At 42.8% G+C, this 17,105-nt stretch overlaps 1 protein-coding gene across 11 annotated transcripts in view; it reads left to right on the top strand.

Annotated features, from left to right (window-relative positions):
- The window catches only part of RPAP3 (RNA polymerase II associated protein 3), a 385,109-nt gene that overhangs the window by 88,924 nt on the left and 279,080 nt on the right, over positions 1-17,105 (top strand). For all 11 annotated transcript variants that reach the window (XM_086919117.1, XM_086919121.1, XM_086919116.1 and 8 more), the window contains one exon: positions 603-713. In XM_086919117.1, the coding sequence (XP_086775243.1) occupies positions 603-713 (111 nt within the window). The remainder of the gene's footprint in view (positions 1-602; positions 714-17,105) is intronic.

Below are 17,105 nucleotides of genomic sequence, written 5' to 3' on the forward strand. Positions count from 1 at the left end.
ATCAGCAAACACTATATATCCTTTGACTGGAAGCGTTTGGTAGTGGTATATTACTTTTGTAGATCAGACATTAGGGCAAATGAATTACAGATGAAACAATTGATGCCGGCTTCTATGTTTTCCTACTTACTTTCATTCGTTTTTGGTTTCTATAATTCGTTTCTTTGGGAAAATTCTGAGCAATCTACATAAATGAACACCTGATGAATTTAGAATTTTGTCTATAATTTTCAGAATTCTACACAATAGAATGGCTGTGTACTCCAAATTAAGGCGACAGGGAAATCAGCCTTGTTCACCAGGTTAACTTTTTCTTCAGCCCTTTTAGTCTCATTTACCCTCTTATCAACCCCCTTCATATATGGATTGTATGATTCCCTTGACAATTGGCCTTTGATAATACACCCACATTATTCCTGGCGTTGTTTCCTGCTTAGTGCAAACAGTAAATTTGTTGAGCGTCCCGAATATCTCACCTCAGGTGTTTCTTTTGAGCAATAAGTAATACCCCCTTTTCATTTTTAGGGTTTATATATTTGAAGACACTGTTGCCATTTCTGCTGTTTATGTCAATTTTTTTCTTTGTCTTTATGGTGTACTAGGACAAAATACTTGAAGACCTTGATAAAGATAACGACACACATGAGTCGGAGTCAGAGGATGAAGATGGAATTCGTGTGGATACAGAGAAGGCTCTTGCTGAGAAAAATATGGTAATGCCTATTGTCATGCAGTATTAAGTCATGGTGGTGGCCAATGGATCGCTGTTGAGTCCATCAGCATTTACAAACTGGCTTGAATTATTCACAAAACCCTCTGTAATGAGAAGCCAAATTACTTCTCTTGCATCACAGGGGGCTTACTCTGCCTGAAATTCAAAAACCCTCTTTTTATGAAAACATCAACTCCCTCCTTCATGAGGAGTGGTCCCAAAGTTCTAGAACTGCACCCCTCCTGTAATCGGGACCAAATTCTGATATGTCACTTTCAAACAAGAACTTCCAATATTGACTGGATCAGTTGATATATGCGACCTCTGCCCTAAGGATTGTTCCTACACTTCTTGAAGGCTGTTTTCCTTCCTCCTTATTGGACTCCACGATGCCTCACTTGAACTCCACCATATACTAAAGGTTTTGATTTTGTTTTTCGTGTTATGTAGGCGTTTTACTTTTAATTGATGACACATTCTACTGTATACACTTTTATCCTAACTTTTGCTATATTGCAAAGTGTTTTGCTTCCCTGTTGGTGCACTATATAAATCTACAAAACATTTAGGAATGCACTTTGAGATGGCAGATATAGAGCTTGCACACTATATAGATCAGTCATGATGTAAAACTTCGTTCCTTTAAACTGTACACCAGCCACCATTCCTGAATTCTGAGAAACTGTTTTTAGGTATTGCTTGCTCCACCAAAGAATTTAGATAGCACAACACAATTTGAAAATGAAATCCATTTGTGGCATCATTTTGCAATTTGCAACACCTTGGGCCATTGTTTGTAAAAGATGTATATATAATCTACTTTTCAAGTGCATGGTTCTTGTACTAAAAAGGTGCATAATGTTGACCAAATCAGTGCCGTTTTGATCTTGGACCTTGAATAAAACTGAATGTTTCAACACACGTTTCATTTGTAACAATGAGCATGTACATTGAGCAGCAAATGGGTGTGCATCGTTATGATTAGGTACAATATTTGCAATCACATCTAAGAGGTAAATGGCATCTATATATGGAGAGGGGGGTTGGTCAGTCTTCCCAATGAAAATAATGCCTACATTACCAAAAGGTATTCTTCCTTACACTGAATCCTACTCTTCTTTGTCACATTACTGACACTATAATTTTAACTATGAAGTGAGCAACCGCGCTACATTCGTCTCACATTTACATCTCCTCTATTTCTGATGGCATACGTCCTTGTCCTTCCACTCTGAAGTCCTTTTCACTATCCAAGCAGTATTGCAATGCTTTAAGATGGTCTGTGCAAGAGGGAGTGAAGAAACCCAACACTGGTAAGTCTTGAATTCCCTGCAGTAGGGCTTATTCCTTGATAGTTCTAATTATGATGTTTCTGCGACTATTGTCAGGATTAGGAATTAATAAACCGCATAACCTTGAGTGACCTCTCTAGCTCAAAGTGGATACTTCCCTAATAAAATAGATAATTAGCGTTCTTGCCGGTGTGACCAGATGCATAGTTATTTCTTCCAAAAGGTGTAGTATATTCACAGATTATTTAAACACGTCTGAATTTAAAAATTCAACTGGCATGCTTCCAATCGTTTGGTGCATGTATGCTAGCCCTTTATGCGCTCTTGGTTCACTCCTTGTTGTAATAGATGCTTCTAAGATGGCCATTCAGTTTTCTAGAGCTTGATTCGCATCCACCTAAAAAAACTCAATTATCCAGAAGAAAATCACCATTTTATAAGAAGGATTGGTGCATCCTGTAATAGCATGTACAGAACCTTTACATGAAATTCAGTGCTAACATCTCTGCGACAAAGGACATGGCATTTGTCTGGATTCTTGTTGTGTAGACCAACGCTTTGAAATCTGAAGTTAAGCTGTCTGACATCCAGCGCAGTAAATCCAAGTTAAATCTTATACATGAAATCCTTAAAAGGAACAGACAAAACTTGAGGAAGTCCTTTGTACTAAAAAGTAATATGGATGTGTGTATGACAGTGACCCTCCACCCAGTCTAAAATAGGAACAGAAATAACTTGACCTAGAAATCCTGAAAGGAATGTCGTTCGTAAGAAAGGCGACTAAGATACGTCACCTGCCTTGAGTGAATGAATGAAACCTATTTGTACAACACAGTTCCCCTTAAACTGACTGCACCTAGCCAATGTAGGCCCACCATGGGCAATAGAAATTTCATGTGGTTGGCAAGTTTACAACAGAACTAAACTGTAGTATTTTGGTTAATGTACAGTGTCTTGGTGATAGTTTTTTTTATACAGAGGTACCAAGTATTTGAATTAAAATTATTGTTAAATTTATTTTCACGTTCGACAAAGGCTATTAAACAAAGTTAAAATAAATCAAATATTTCTTTTTTCAATGCTTTATAGCGTTAAATTAAAATTATTTATGTTTTTAACAATTTTAAATAATTATATTTAATTTAATTTAATCTAACATTATTTTCTATTGCGTTTTGTTTTAAGTCTCTGCCGCCTTTGTTTTTTGTTTATGGGGGTGTGGCAGTATCAATGGTTGGCCATGTGTAGTGTTTGAATTTGTTACTGTTTTGGGTTCTTTTTGGCTGTAGTAACTTTAAATGTGCAGTTTATGAATAGGAATGGACTTACTCTTGGGTGTGGGTGCATACTCCTCCCTAACCCCCACCTATCTTGTAGTATGTACTGTTTTTCAACAGTGCCCCCAGTTCCCGCCACATTTGCTACAAAATAGTTAACTTACATGAGTGAAGTTTGTTCTATAGAAAAGATAGGAGAGGTGAATATGTACACTGATGGGTTTGTGGCCAGCATTTTCTAGTACTTTAGTAGTACTATTGTAGTACTTCAAAATGCAGTTTAATGGCCACCTTTTCTAAAAATAATTTTTAGTTAATGATTTATTTTGACTAAGTCTGCATGATTTCCCTAATGTGCTGCTAGCTGACAGTGTATGGGTTAATTTCGTTACAAGACCGGCGGCTACCATTATGCATGTACTTTTATTTGTTACTCCTGAAGCAGCACCCTCAAAAAAACTCTCCAAACAAAAACAATCTAGGACTGAAAACTCACAAAAACATTAAATGTCTCCTGCGTTGAACACTCTTTTAAATGCTGCTCCTATTCAGCTTTTGGGAAGACTGGCGGCTTCTAATTTTCAGAAGCTGTGTGTTTAGATGATTGATACCATTAATGATGTTGTTTTTTGTTGAGTAACTAGGAAGTACCTTAATGAGGATTAGGTTTACTTTTTAATCGGGGTTTTTATGTGCCGAGTAGCTTACTAGCGAGTAAGTCGCTAGGATTAAAGAAAAAAAAGTTTGTTTAATTAATTACCATTATTTGAGTAACTAAGTGCTTGCGCATGTGGGGGTCTTACTGTTGTGTCAGCGCATGCGACGGCGCAAGCCTGAGGGAGTTAAGGCTGCTTCTGACATAGGCTTGCAGTTTACAAAAAACAATTTGATGGACAGAATGTAGATCAATGTCTTACATTCACCCCAGTACAAGGATCTGGGCCTAAATCCATCGTTTTTTGCACTCCACACCACCCTGGGTCAGATAATGGCTTTATGCAAATCAGCTCTGACCCTGTGCCCCATGGGAACAGTCCAGTCCGAACTACAACAGCCATATCTTTCCCAGACCGGAATCAAGCATCCGAGGACCGGACCGGTTTCGAGGTAACACCTCATCAGCCCGGCTAGCTTGACTCCAGTGGTGTGGAGGCTCTGGGACCCACGTCTGAGCTACCCCAGTACACTCAGGGAGAAAATTACAAAAAACAATTTGATGGACAGAATGTAGATCAATGTCTTACATTCACCCCAGTACAAGGATCTGGGCCTAAATCCATCGTTTTTTGCACTCCACACCACCCTGGGTCAGATAATGGCTTTATGCAAATCAGCTCTGACCCTGTGCCCCATGGGAACAGTCCAGTCCGAACTACAACAGCCATATCTTTCCCAGACCGGAATCAAGCATCCGAGGACCGGACCGGTTTTGAGGTAACACCTCTCATCAGCCCGGCTAGCTTGACTCCAGTGGTGTGGAGGTTCTGGGACCCACGTCTGAGCTACCCCAGTACACTCAGGGAGAAAATTACAAAAAACAATTTGATGGACAGAATGTAGATCAATGTCTTACATTCACCCCAGTACAAGGATCTGGGCCTAAATCCATCGTTTTTTGCACTCCACACCACCCTGGGTCAGATAATGGCTTTATGCAAATCAGCTCTGACCCTGTGCCCCATGGGAACAGTCCAGTCCGAACTACAACAGCCATATCTTTCCCAGACCGGAATCAAGCATCCGAGGACCGGACCGGTTTCGAGGTAACACCTCTCATCAGCCCGGCTAGCTTGACTCCAGTGGTGTGGAGGCTCTGGGACCCACGTCTGAGCTACCCCAGTACACTCAGGGAGAAAATTACAAAAAACAATTTGATGGACAGAATGTAGATCAATGTCTTACATTCACCCCAGTACAAGGATCTGGGCCTAAATCCATCGTTTTTTGCACTCCACACCACCCTGGGTCAGATAATGGCTTTATGCAAATCAGCTCTGACCCTGTGCCCCATGGGAACAGTCCAGTCCGAACTACAACAGCCATATCTTTCCCAGACCGGAATCGAGCATCCGAGGACCGGACCGTTTTCGAGGTAACACCTCTCATCAGCCCGGCTAGCTTGACTCCAGTGGTGTGGAGGCTCTGGGACCCACGTCTGAGCTACCCCAGTACACTCAGGGAGAAAATTACAAAAAACAATTTGATGGACAGAATGTAGATCAATGTCTTACATTCACCCCAGTACAAGGATCTGGGCCTAAATCCATCGTTTTTTGCACTCCACACCACCCTGGGTCAGATAATGGCTTTATGCAAATCAGCTCTGACCCTGTGCCCCATGGGAACAGTCCAGTCCGAACTACAACAGCCATATCTTTCCCAGACCGGAATCAAGCATCCGAGGACCGGACCGGTTTCGAGGTAACACCTCTCATCAGCCCGGCTAGCTTGACTCCAGTGGTGTGGAGGCTCTGGGACCCACGTCTGAGCTACCCCAGTACACTCAGGGAGAAAATTACAAAAAACAATTTGATGGACAGAATGTAGATCAATGTCTTACATTCACCCCAGTACAAGGATCTGGGCCTAAATCCATCGTTTTTTGCACTCCACACCACCCTGGGTCAGATAATGGCTTTATGCAAATCAGCTCTGACCCTGTGCCCCATGGGAACAGTCCAGTCCGAACTACAACAGCCATATCTTTCCCAGACCGGAATCAAGCATCCGAGGACCGGACCGGTTTCGAGGTAACACCTCTCATCAGCCCGGCTAGCTTGACTCCAGTGGTGTGGAGGCTCTGGGACCCACGTCTGAGCTACCCAAGTACACTCAGGGAGAAAATTACAAAAAACAATTTGATGGACAGAATGTAGATCAATGTCTTACATTCACCCCAGTACAAGGATCTGGGCCTAAATCCATCGTTTTTTGCACTCCACACCACCCTGGGTCAGATAATGGCTTTATGCAAATCAGCTCTGACCCTGTGCCCCATGGGAACAGTCCAGTCCGAACTACAACAGCCATATCTTTCCCAGACCGGAATCAAGCATCCGAGGACCGGACCGGTTTCGAGGTAACACCTCTCATCAGCCCGGCTAGCTTGACTCCAGTGGTGTGGAGGCTCTGGGACCCACATCTGAGCTACCCCAGTACACTCAGGGAGAAAATTACAAAAAACAATTTGATGGACAGAATGTAGATCAATGTCTTACATTCACCCCAGTACAAGGATCTGGGCCTAAATCCATCGTTTTTTGCACTCCACACCACCCTGGGTCAGATAATGGCTTTATGCAAATCAGCTCTGACCCTGTGCCCCATGGGAACAGTCCAGTCCGAACTACAACAGCCATATCTTTCCCAGACCGGAATCAAGCATCCGAGGACCGGACCGGTTTCGAGGTAACACCTCTCATCAGCCCGGCTAGCTTGACTCCAGTGGTGTGGAGGCTCTGGGACCCACGTCTGAGCTACCCCAGTACACTCAGGGAGAAAATTACAAAAAACAATTTGATGGACAGAATGTAGATCAATGTCTTACATTCACCCCAGTACAAGGATCTGGGCCTAAATCCATCGTTTTTTGCACTCCACACCACCCTGGGTCAGATAATGGCTTTATGCAAATCAGCTCTGACCCTGTGCCCCATGGGAACAGTCCAGTCCGAACTACAACAGCCATATCTTTCCCAGACCGGAATCAAGCATCCGAGGACCGGACCGGTTTCGAGGTAACACCTCTCATCAGCCCGGCTAGCTTGACTCCAGTGGTGTGGAGGCTCTGGGACCCACGTCTGAGCTACCCCAGTACACTCAGGGAGAAAATTACAAAAAACAATTTGATGGACAGAATGTAGATCAATGTCTTACATTCACCCCAGTACAAGGATCTGGGCCTAAATCCATCGTTTTTTGCACTCCACACCACCCTGGGTCAGATAATGGCTTTATGCAAATCAGCTCTGACCCTGTGCCCCATGGGAACAGTCCAGTCCGAACTACAACAGCCATATCTTTCCCAGACCGGAATCAAGCATCCGAGGACCGGACCGGTTTCGAGGTAACACCTCTCATCAGCCCGGCTAGCTTGACTCCAGTGGTGTGGAGGCTCTGGGACCCACGTCTGAGCTACCCCAGTACACTCAGGGAGAAAATTACAAAAAACAATTTGATGGACAGAATGTAGATCAATGTCTTACATTCACCCCAGTACAAGGATCTGGGCCTAAATCCATCGTTTTTTGCACTCCACACCACCCTGGGTCAGATAATGGCTTTATGCAAATCAGCTCTGACCCTGTGCCCCATGGGAACAGTCCAGTCCGAACTACAACAGCCATATCTTTCCCAGACCGGAATCAAGCATCCGAGGACCGGACCGGTTTCGAGGTAACACCTCTCATCAGCCCGGCTAGCTTGACTCCAGTGGTGTGGAGGCTCTGGGACCCACGTCTGAGCTACCCCAGTACACTCAGGGAGAAAATTACAAAAAACAATTTGATGGACAGAATGTAGATCAATGTCTTACATTCACCCCAGTACAAGGATCTGGGCCTAAATCCATCGTTTTTTGCACTCCACACCACCCTGGGTCAGATAATGGCTTTATGCAAATCAGCTCTGACCCTGTGCCCCATGGGAACAGTCCAGTCCGAACTACAAAAAGCCATATCTTTCCCAGACCGGAATCAAGCATCCGAGGACCGGACCGGTTTCGAGGTAACACCTCTCATCAGCCCGGCTAGCTTGACTCCAGTGGTGTGGAGGCTCTGGGACCCACGTCTGAGCTACCCCAGTACACTCAGGGAGAAAATTACAAAAAACAATTTGATGGACAGAATGTAGATCAATGTCTTACATTCACCCCAGTACAAGGATCTGGGCCTAAATCCATCGTTTTTTGCACTCCACACCACCCTGGGTCAGATAATGGCTTTATGCAAATCAGCTCTGACCCTGTGCCCCATGGGAACAGTCCAGTCCGAACTACAACAGCCATATCTTTCCCAGACCGGAATCAAGCATCCGAGGACCGGACCGGTTTCGAGGTAACACCTCTCATCAGCCCGGCTAGCTTGACTCCAGTGGTGTGGAGGCTCTGGGACCCACGTCTGAGCTACCCCAGTACACTCAGGGAGAAAATTACAAAAAACAATTTGATGGACAGAACGTAGATCAATGTCTTACATTCACCCCAGTACAAGGATCTGGGCCTAAATCCATCGTTTTTTGCACTCCACACCACCCTGGGTCAGATAATGGCTTTATGCAAATCAGCTCTGACCCTGTGCCCCATGGGAACAGTCCAGTCCGAACTACAACAGCCATATCTTTCCCAGACCGGAATCAAGCATCCGAGGACCGGACCGGTTTCGAGGTAACACCTCTCATCAGCCCGGCTAGCTTGACTCCAGTGGTGTGGAGGCTCTGGGACCCACGTCTGAGCTACCCCAGTACACTCAGGGAGAAAATTACAAAAAACAATTTGATGGACAGAATGTAGATCAATGTCTTACATTCACCCCAGTACAAGGATCTGGGCCTAAATCCATCGTTTTTTGCACTCCACACCACCCTGGGTCAGATAATGGCTTTATGCAAATCAGCTCTGACCCTGTGCCCCATGGGAACAGTCCAGTCCGAACTACAACAGCCATATCTTTCCCAGACCGGAATCAAGCATCCGAGGACCGGACCGGTTTCGAGGTAACACCTCTCATCAGCCCGGCTAGCTTGACTCCAGTGGTGTGGAGGCTCTGGGACCCACGTCTGAGCTACCCCAGTACACTCAGGGAGAAAATTACAAAAAACAATTTGATGGACAGAATGTAGATCAATGTCTTACATTCACCCCAGTACAAGGATCTGGGCCTAAATCCATCGTTTTTTGCACTCCACACCACCCTGGGTCAGATAATGGCTTTATGCAAATCAGCTCTGACCCTGTGCCCCATGGGAACAGTCCAGTCCGAACTACAACAGCCATATCTTTCCCAGACCGGAATCAAGCATCCGAGGACCGGACCGGTTTCGAGGTAACACCTCTCATCAGCCCGGCTAGCTTGACTCCAGTGGTGTGGAGGCTCTGGGACCCACGTCTGAGCTACCCCAGTACACTCAGGGAGAAAATTACAAAAAACAATTTGATGGACAGAATGTAGATCAATGTCTTACATTCACCCCAGTACAAGGATCTGGGCCTAAATCCATCGTTTTTTGCACTCCACACCACCCTGGGTCAGATAATGGCTTTATGCAAATCAGCTCTGACCCTGTGCCCCATGGGAACAGTCCAGTCCGAACTACAACAGCCATATCTTTCCCAGACCGGAATCAAGCATCCGAGGACAGTTTGGCCTGGGCTTGTGCGGCCGTAAGAGTTCTGGAAGCTGGGCGGTTCGATGTAGGAAACCCCACTCAATCTGAGCAAGAGAAGAAACGGCCAGTTATTGGCCCCCGTGATCTTTAAAGAAAGAGGCAGTGTTTGATGTTTTGTGGCGCTCCCATATTCGCTGAGGAGCGTGAATCATTGATAAAACGAATAGGAATCGTTATAAAGTTATTACGGTTATTGGGTGATTAAAACATACAGTTTGAAGAAGTATATCAGGTTAAGTCTTGAATAGAAGATTTTTTATTGGTAAAAAACAAAGTCCCCTAGAATGGTGCTCAGCCACAGGTGGTTGAAGGTAGTCAGTGAGGAAAGTTTGAGAAGATTTATACAAAATGAGGTGAAAGTTTCTGTTAGAGAAGTAGTGGCTATTTTTTAGGAAAAAAAGAGAAAGGAGAATAGATAAGAGAATGATTTTTGGTCATGTTCAGATGAAGAGGTTAACAGAATGGAGAATAGGCAAGGGGAGAAAGTAAGGAAGATAAAACATATGGGTAAAAGAAGCAAGGATGGATTTAACTCCACAAGAGGGGGTTCCCTTGGGGGCAAGCAAAGCAAAGGTGTCCTTGGCGGCACATAGGATTTATCAAACAATTATTATTTAATGGAAACTGAAGAGACCGTTTTGGAAGGGTAAGGTAAAATGTATAATGAGTTTATTTATGATGTTGTTTAAGAGGATGATTAGAATAATGATTTAAAGGCAGAAGCTGCGTCATCTTCGAAGATGGTGATGAAAGAACCTTTGGGAGAGGAAATGCTCAGTCTGTATGATTTAAGGCATCCAGAAGTGCGGATTCGTAGCCATTGGATCATTATTATTATTATTATTATTGCATTTATTGAGCGCACAGCTACCCGGAGGTTTCCCGGCGCTTGCCTTGGGAACCCGTCCTGGCTTTTCCCTGTGAGATAGCCCCTACAGGGCATCCCCAAGGTGAAAGCCAGGCATCCCGCCGCAGGGGGCCGTTGTGGAGATTAAGCAAGCTTAATGCCCAGAGTTGCAGAGTGAGAACCCATGATTAGAGCAGGCACCGAAGCGAGAATTATCGAGTCCGTGGACATTTGAGCTCAAGAACCTGCCGCGTCGGGAATTGAACCCTGGTCCCGGGTCTGACCTCAGCTTCCGGGTCTGCCTGCTCTACACCGTGAGCCACACTTCTCCACTCATGGCAACTCATGGCCGCAAGTTTATTAAGAATTGGACCAGAAAGCCACTTAAGAGGGAGGTTAGAAAAGTCCTAAAGGGCGGAATGTTCAAGGCCAGGAATAGAAAATAAGGTATGTTTTACTCCTAACCTAGACCCTGAGACGATTACATATATGTTTAAGATGGAAAAGGACCTTTGCAAGGGTCTGGAACATTCTTTAAAACAGTGCCATGATAGGCTTTTGGACATTTTTGGGCCACTTGCGAAAATAATGGATATGCTAAGGAAGCCCATTTGAATGTGTGGAGTTGCTACATGGTTGGAGCCAGAGAGCTATGGTTTTTCTGGGAATGCTAATTCAGGTTTGTTGTCATAACGTAGGAAGTCTGTGTTGATGAAGCTATCCTAAAGTTAGGGGCGATTGATTTGAATGGCTTGCTTTTTAGAGAGGGCATGGTAAAGAGTTTAGGTAAACATGTAGCTACTTTTACCACCCTTGATAAAGCTCAGAATAATATGAGATGTTTTTGGAGGTGTTTTTGTGAGGGCCAGCAGACGAGGACCTTATGCTGGCCAGGGATTTCAAAGGTCCCAATACAACTACATGTATAGTGGAACAGGAAGATTATTTCAAAGCTCCTCTCGATTTTTTTTTTTTCCCACAACGAGGAAGGATATGCAGAGCGAGAAGTACTATTCGGGAAAGAGGTCAATCAGCGTCAAGCGCAGAAGGTGAGTATGGAGATTACTTTTGGTTCTTCCCTTTACATTTTTTTTTCTGGCAAAATGCAGAAAGTTAACAAAGGACCCGTGGGTTCTTAATACAGTCCAGGGGTTCGAGATAGAGTCCGTAGAATTGCCAGTTCAGGAAAAAGATTCAGAAAAGGGGGTGGTGATGAACAGAGTGTCTGAATTAAGCAGACCACTCTTACCCAGTCCAAAGATCAGGGCTTGATCCATCACCGTTATTTAGCTCACTGCACCATCCCAGCTCAGAACCTGGCTATATGCAAATTAGTCTGTCCCTGGCCCAGTGCATCATGGGAACAGGGCAGACCAAACTACCAAGCCAATTCTTCACCAGAAAGGAGACAAGCTTCCGGGGACCGGTTTCTGGCATTTCAGCCGTCGTCGGCCCGGCTTGCTTGAATCCTGATGGTGCAATGAGCAAGGGACTCACATCTGAGTATACCCTTCCACGCTTATGGTGGACAAAATGATTCAGAAAAGGGTTCGTATTTGGCCACTATAGGTGTGGCAGGGTATACTCAGACATGAGTCCCTTGCGCACTGCACCATCAGGATTCAAGCAAGCCGGAAGTTTGTTTCCTTCCCAGTATAAGAATTGGCTTGGTAGTTTGGTTTGCCTTGTTCCCATCATGCACTGGGACAGGAACAGACTAATTTGCATGTAGCCACGTTCTGAGCTGGGATGGTGCAGTGAGCTAAAAAACGGTGATGGATCAAGCCCTGATCTTTGGACTCGGTAAGAGTGGTCTGCTTAATTCAGACACTCTGTTCATCACCACCCCCTTTTCTGAATCAGTTCAGGAAAAAGAGCCAAAAGAGTTAAGTTTAACTCAGGAGCAAATAAGGATTGCAGATGTAGAAATAGAGGCAATGTTACAGAAAGAGGCAATACGTCTGGCAGAGGAGGATTTGAAAGGCTATATAAGCACTTTGTTTTTAGTGGAAAAGAAGGATAAAGGATCGAGACACGTAATAAACTTATGAAATTTTAATCGGTCTTTGGTGTACGGACATTTCAAGATTGATGGAATTTACCTGTTAAGGGACATATTACATTCAAAGAACTGGGTGGTGAAATTGGATTTAAGAGATACTTATTTCACTGTGCCCATAAACAAGGAAATTCAGAGATTTCTGCATTTCAGATGGAAGAACAAGTTATATCAGTTCTTTTGTCTTTGGTACCATGGTGCCTCACAAAGGTGAAGAGTAGTGGTAGCTTTTTTGAGGGAGAGAGGATTCCATTCAATTGTTTAATTAGATGATATTTTGTTAATGTCTCCGGATGTGAAGGAATTGAAGTCACAACTAAAGGAAGCGATTCTTCTTTTAAAGAAACTGGATTTTGTTAAACCTGGAGAAATCACTATTAAATCCATCACAAAGTATGGAGTTTTGGGGATTCAGGATAGACACGATTGGGGAAGTTTTGTTGTTGCCAGAGAAGAAAGTGAGTTTGATAAAGAAAGAGGTTGCATGAGTGTTATGAAAGGAGACTTTAACCTTGAGAGGTTTGGCGAGAATTTTAGGGCTGCTTTCGTCATCCGTGCAAGCAATTTTTCCAGGATCCATGTGTTGGACTTGGCCCTTTTTGCCTTCCTCCTGTATTTTTTTTTTTACCTGTTGGCTGGTTTATGACTCTGGGCACTTTACCACTGCTGATCAGTGCTAAAGTGCATATGCTCTCCCTATGGTAAATTGATGTATGGTTTATTGATTAGTATGGATTAGTGACTCCATGATTGGCTGGTTTGGTTTATGTGTATGGGAGGAGTTTCGCCTGGGACCTGAATAGGGCTGGGCCTGCCTTCCAATATGCTAGCTCCACCTCCTGTGGTGCGTCTGATGTACCTGGCCTACACTGTCGAAGGAAAGAAGGAGTCTTGTCAACAAAGTGCTCAAGTACTGCACAGAACTGGTTTGGACTGGGCACAGGACCCTCTGCCTTCAGAGGACAAAGGATTTGCTAGTATAAATATTGGTACACAGACCCAAGAACTTTAGATCACTTTTGGGAAACAAGAAGAACCTTTGCTGAGGAGAGGAACCAGAAAAACTGAGGAGGAGACTATCCCTAAGCTGAGTGCTGTTTAGGGGATTGGCCTGCAGTGGTTACCTGACTGCCAAAGAAAGGAGAAAGAACGTTGTGCTACTTTCAAATCAACTTGTAAAGGATCTCCAAGGGCTTGAGATAGAGTTTGCCTCCTGCTGAAGTCTCAGGGACAACAGACTTCACCAACCACCACCCCTGCCTTCCCTTGCTGGGAATTGCAGTGCCTACTGTTGAGCTGGGCCTTCTGAGAGACTGCGCGACTCAAGACGAAGAAGAGTGTCGCTGTCGCATCACCGGGGAAGTGTGCCGCTGCTGCCGCTGTCACCATACATCACCCGAAGCGCCTCCCATCACCGGATAAGAGTGTCGCCGTCACAGCAGATGCCCTCGCATCACCAGAGAAGCGTGTCACAGGGCCTGTTCTGGCTCATAAGAATCGTTGAGTCACTGCATCGCTGTTGGGTGTACACGCATTGTTGTCGCATCAAGAAGAAGCCGCCAATTTGTTTCATTGTATCGGATCTTCATCACATCACAGCGCTGCTGGTTGCATCGCCAGTGAAGCACAGTAAGAAACCGACACATCACCTCCCCACGCAGAGAAGAACCGACGCATCCCATACGCAGCAGTAGGGACCCAACGCATCACCGTTCTTGCATGTAAGGAAACTACGCATCACCTTCCCTGCAACACTTTAGTTGTATAGTGTTATGCATCCAAAGGTACATTGAACTCAAAGAGTTGCATTTTATGTCTAAAGAGAACTAAGCTATTTCTACCATTTTTAAAGTACAGTATTGTGGATTTTTGCCGTTTTGGTCTTGCGATAAGTCTATATAAAAATACTTATTTTTATACTACTACTTGTGTGGTGTTCATCTGTAGTGTTGTAACTGCGTTACTGTATGTGTTGACAAATGCTTTACATACTGCCTCTGAGATAAGCCTGTCTGCTTCTCCCAAGCTACCAAGCGGGCGAGCAGGGGTTATTTTTGAATTGTTGCCCTTTTCCCTGACTAGTCGCAAGGGTTCCTATTTGGTCAAAGATACCTACATTTGTCAACTAAAGACCCCAAATCTAACACCATGCATTACCGGGCTCTTCAGAGAGTGAAATTAGATGCCTTGAGGGGTGGTTTATGGTAAGGAGTCAAAGTAAATTTGGATCAGAAAGGAAAGGAGAAATTGCGTTGGTGGTTGAACAATCTCGACGCATGGAATGGAAGAGCCATTTTTGGTTGTCTCCCAGATTTTGTTTTGGAAACATATGCAAGTGGATTAGGTTGGTGAGCTCGGTTGGGAGAAAAGGAGACTGTTGGTGCTTGGTCAGGCCTAGAGAAGGGTCTACATATAAATTGTCTAGAATTGACGGCTGGTTTGTATGCTTTGAGAAGTTTCAAGAGGGAGTTACAGGGTCAGACGGTTTTGATAAAGATGGACAATATATCTCCTGTGTGTTACATAAACAGGTTAGGAAGTTGCAGGTCCAAGGGTCTGTCGAACATTGCAAAAGATTTGTGGATGTTTTGTCTAGAACACAAGATTTCAATAAGAGCAGAGTATCTGGCAGGGAATATGAGTTTAGTGGCAGATTGGAATTCAAGACGTGATGGATAACAGTCCACTGAATATCGACCCCCCCTCCCCCCCCCCCCCCAAAAAAAAATATCCCCATACACAAATATCAAGTTATAAATATCGATGTCAAAAATATCGGCACACTATATTTATAATAGTAAGTACAAAAATATCTAAAAAAAAAATGTACAAAATATAGTTGTACAAAATATCGATTGTAATATATTTATACATTTTTTTAAATATAAACCAATTAATAAAGTATTTATTTTAATTTATTTTATAATTGTATGTATGAAAATGTACACACACACGCAACCACGCACACATATATACACACACATATATATATATATGACACGACCAAAATATGCCTTGAACAAAATTTCTTCATCTTCAATGGTGTCATCTATCAACAGGTCAGAGGTGTGGCGATGGGGGCCTGTTTCTCACCTAGCTACGCGTGTTTACACGTGGGGCTATGGGAGGAACAGGTCCTAGCCGGCCAACACCATAATTTCATTTCCAACAATATTTCACTGTACCTACGTTACATTGACAATGTATTTCTTGTTTGGAAAGGTAGTGTTGAGAGTGCCAAAGCCTAAGTAGAAGGGATTAATATAAACCAAATCAATTTGAATTTCACTTCAAACATGAGTTCCATCTCTATATGTTTTCTAGATGTAGAGGTATTAGTAGAAGGCAGTAAATTGGGTACCAGACTATATAGGAAGCCTAGTGCTGGCAATACTATTGTACACGCAAATAGCCAGCACCCAGCGCACCTGATCCGAAGCATTCCCTAAAGTGTTGGATAGCGGAAGGGTAAAAATTACTATTCCCACTCCATTGAGTGCAACAGTTGGGAATGTGTTGGATAGCGGAAGGGTAAAAATTACTATTCCCACTCCAGTGTTTGCTACAGTAGGGAAAGAGTTGGATAGCGGGGGAATACAAATAACTGTTCTCACTCCAGTGAGTGCAACAGTAGGGAAAGTGAGAAATAGCAGAGGGGTAAAAATTAATATTCCCACTCCAGTCAGTTCAAAATAAAAAACAAACAAAATATCACCAACACAAAATATACATTAAATACATTTTAAAATAATTTACAAGCAAATAACTAATTATAATTAGAAATGATTTATAAACAAAAATAATTAATTATTACATAAATGTAATCTTTTTTTATTTCCACCCCTATAACACCGCACAATTCACAACACATATCTAAGCTTTAAAAAAAGTACCTCCATTATTAAAATGATGAACTATCAATTAAGCAAGTTTTATAAATTATAATACAAATTAAAACAGATACCAATTCATGTATTCCCCAAACGTTACACCTAAAAAAAACCTCATACACAAAAAACGCAATTACCCTAATTAATTATCAATTGATGAATTAATATTAATGATCAACTAATTATTAATTCAACATAAATTACTTTCCACCCACTACCCCTATAAACCCCACAATCCACACCTAAAAATCATTACACAATTCCTATAAGTAATTTTAAAATAATAAATTATTATCAATAAACAACTGCTTAATTAAAAATAAATTACTTCCCATGCTTTACCACTATAAACATCACAACTCACATCTAAAATTAATTACAGAATTTCCATATTTAAATTTTAAATATTCAGCATTAATTAACAAATAATTATTAATTAAATACAAATAAATTACTTCTCACCCTTTACCCCTATAAACTCCAAAGCCCGCTCCTAAAAGAATGACACAATTAATATAATTATTTACCAATATTTAACCAAATAATAATTACTTAATAATAAATTACTTCCTACAATTAGCACTAATCTAAATTAAATAATTAATACATTAAAAAATAATTAATTTATGATAATTAAATTACTT

The sequence above is a fragment of the Lissotriton vulgaris genome, chromosome 1_1 (genome assembly GCF_964263255.1).
Source record: "Lissotriton vulgaris chromosome 1_1, aLisVul1.2, whole genome shotgun sequence".
Classification (NCBI taxonomy): Eukaryota; Metazoa; Chordata; class Amphibia; order Caudata; family Salamandridae; genus Lissotriton; species Lissotriton vulgaris.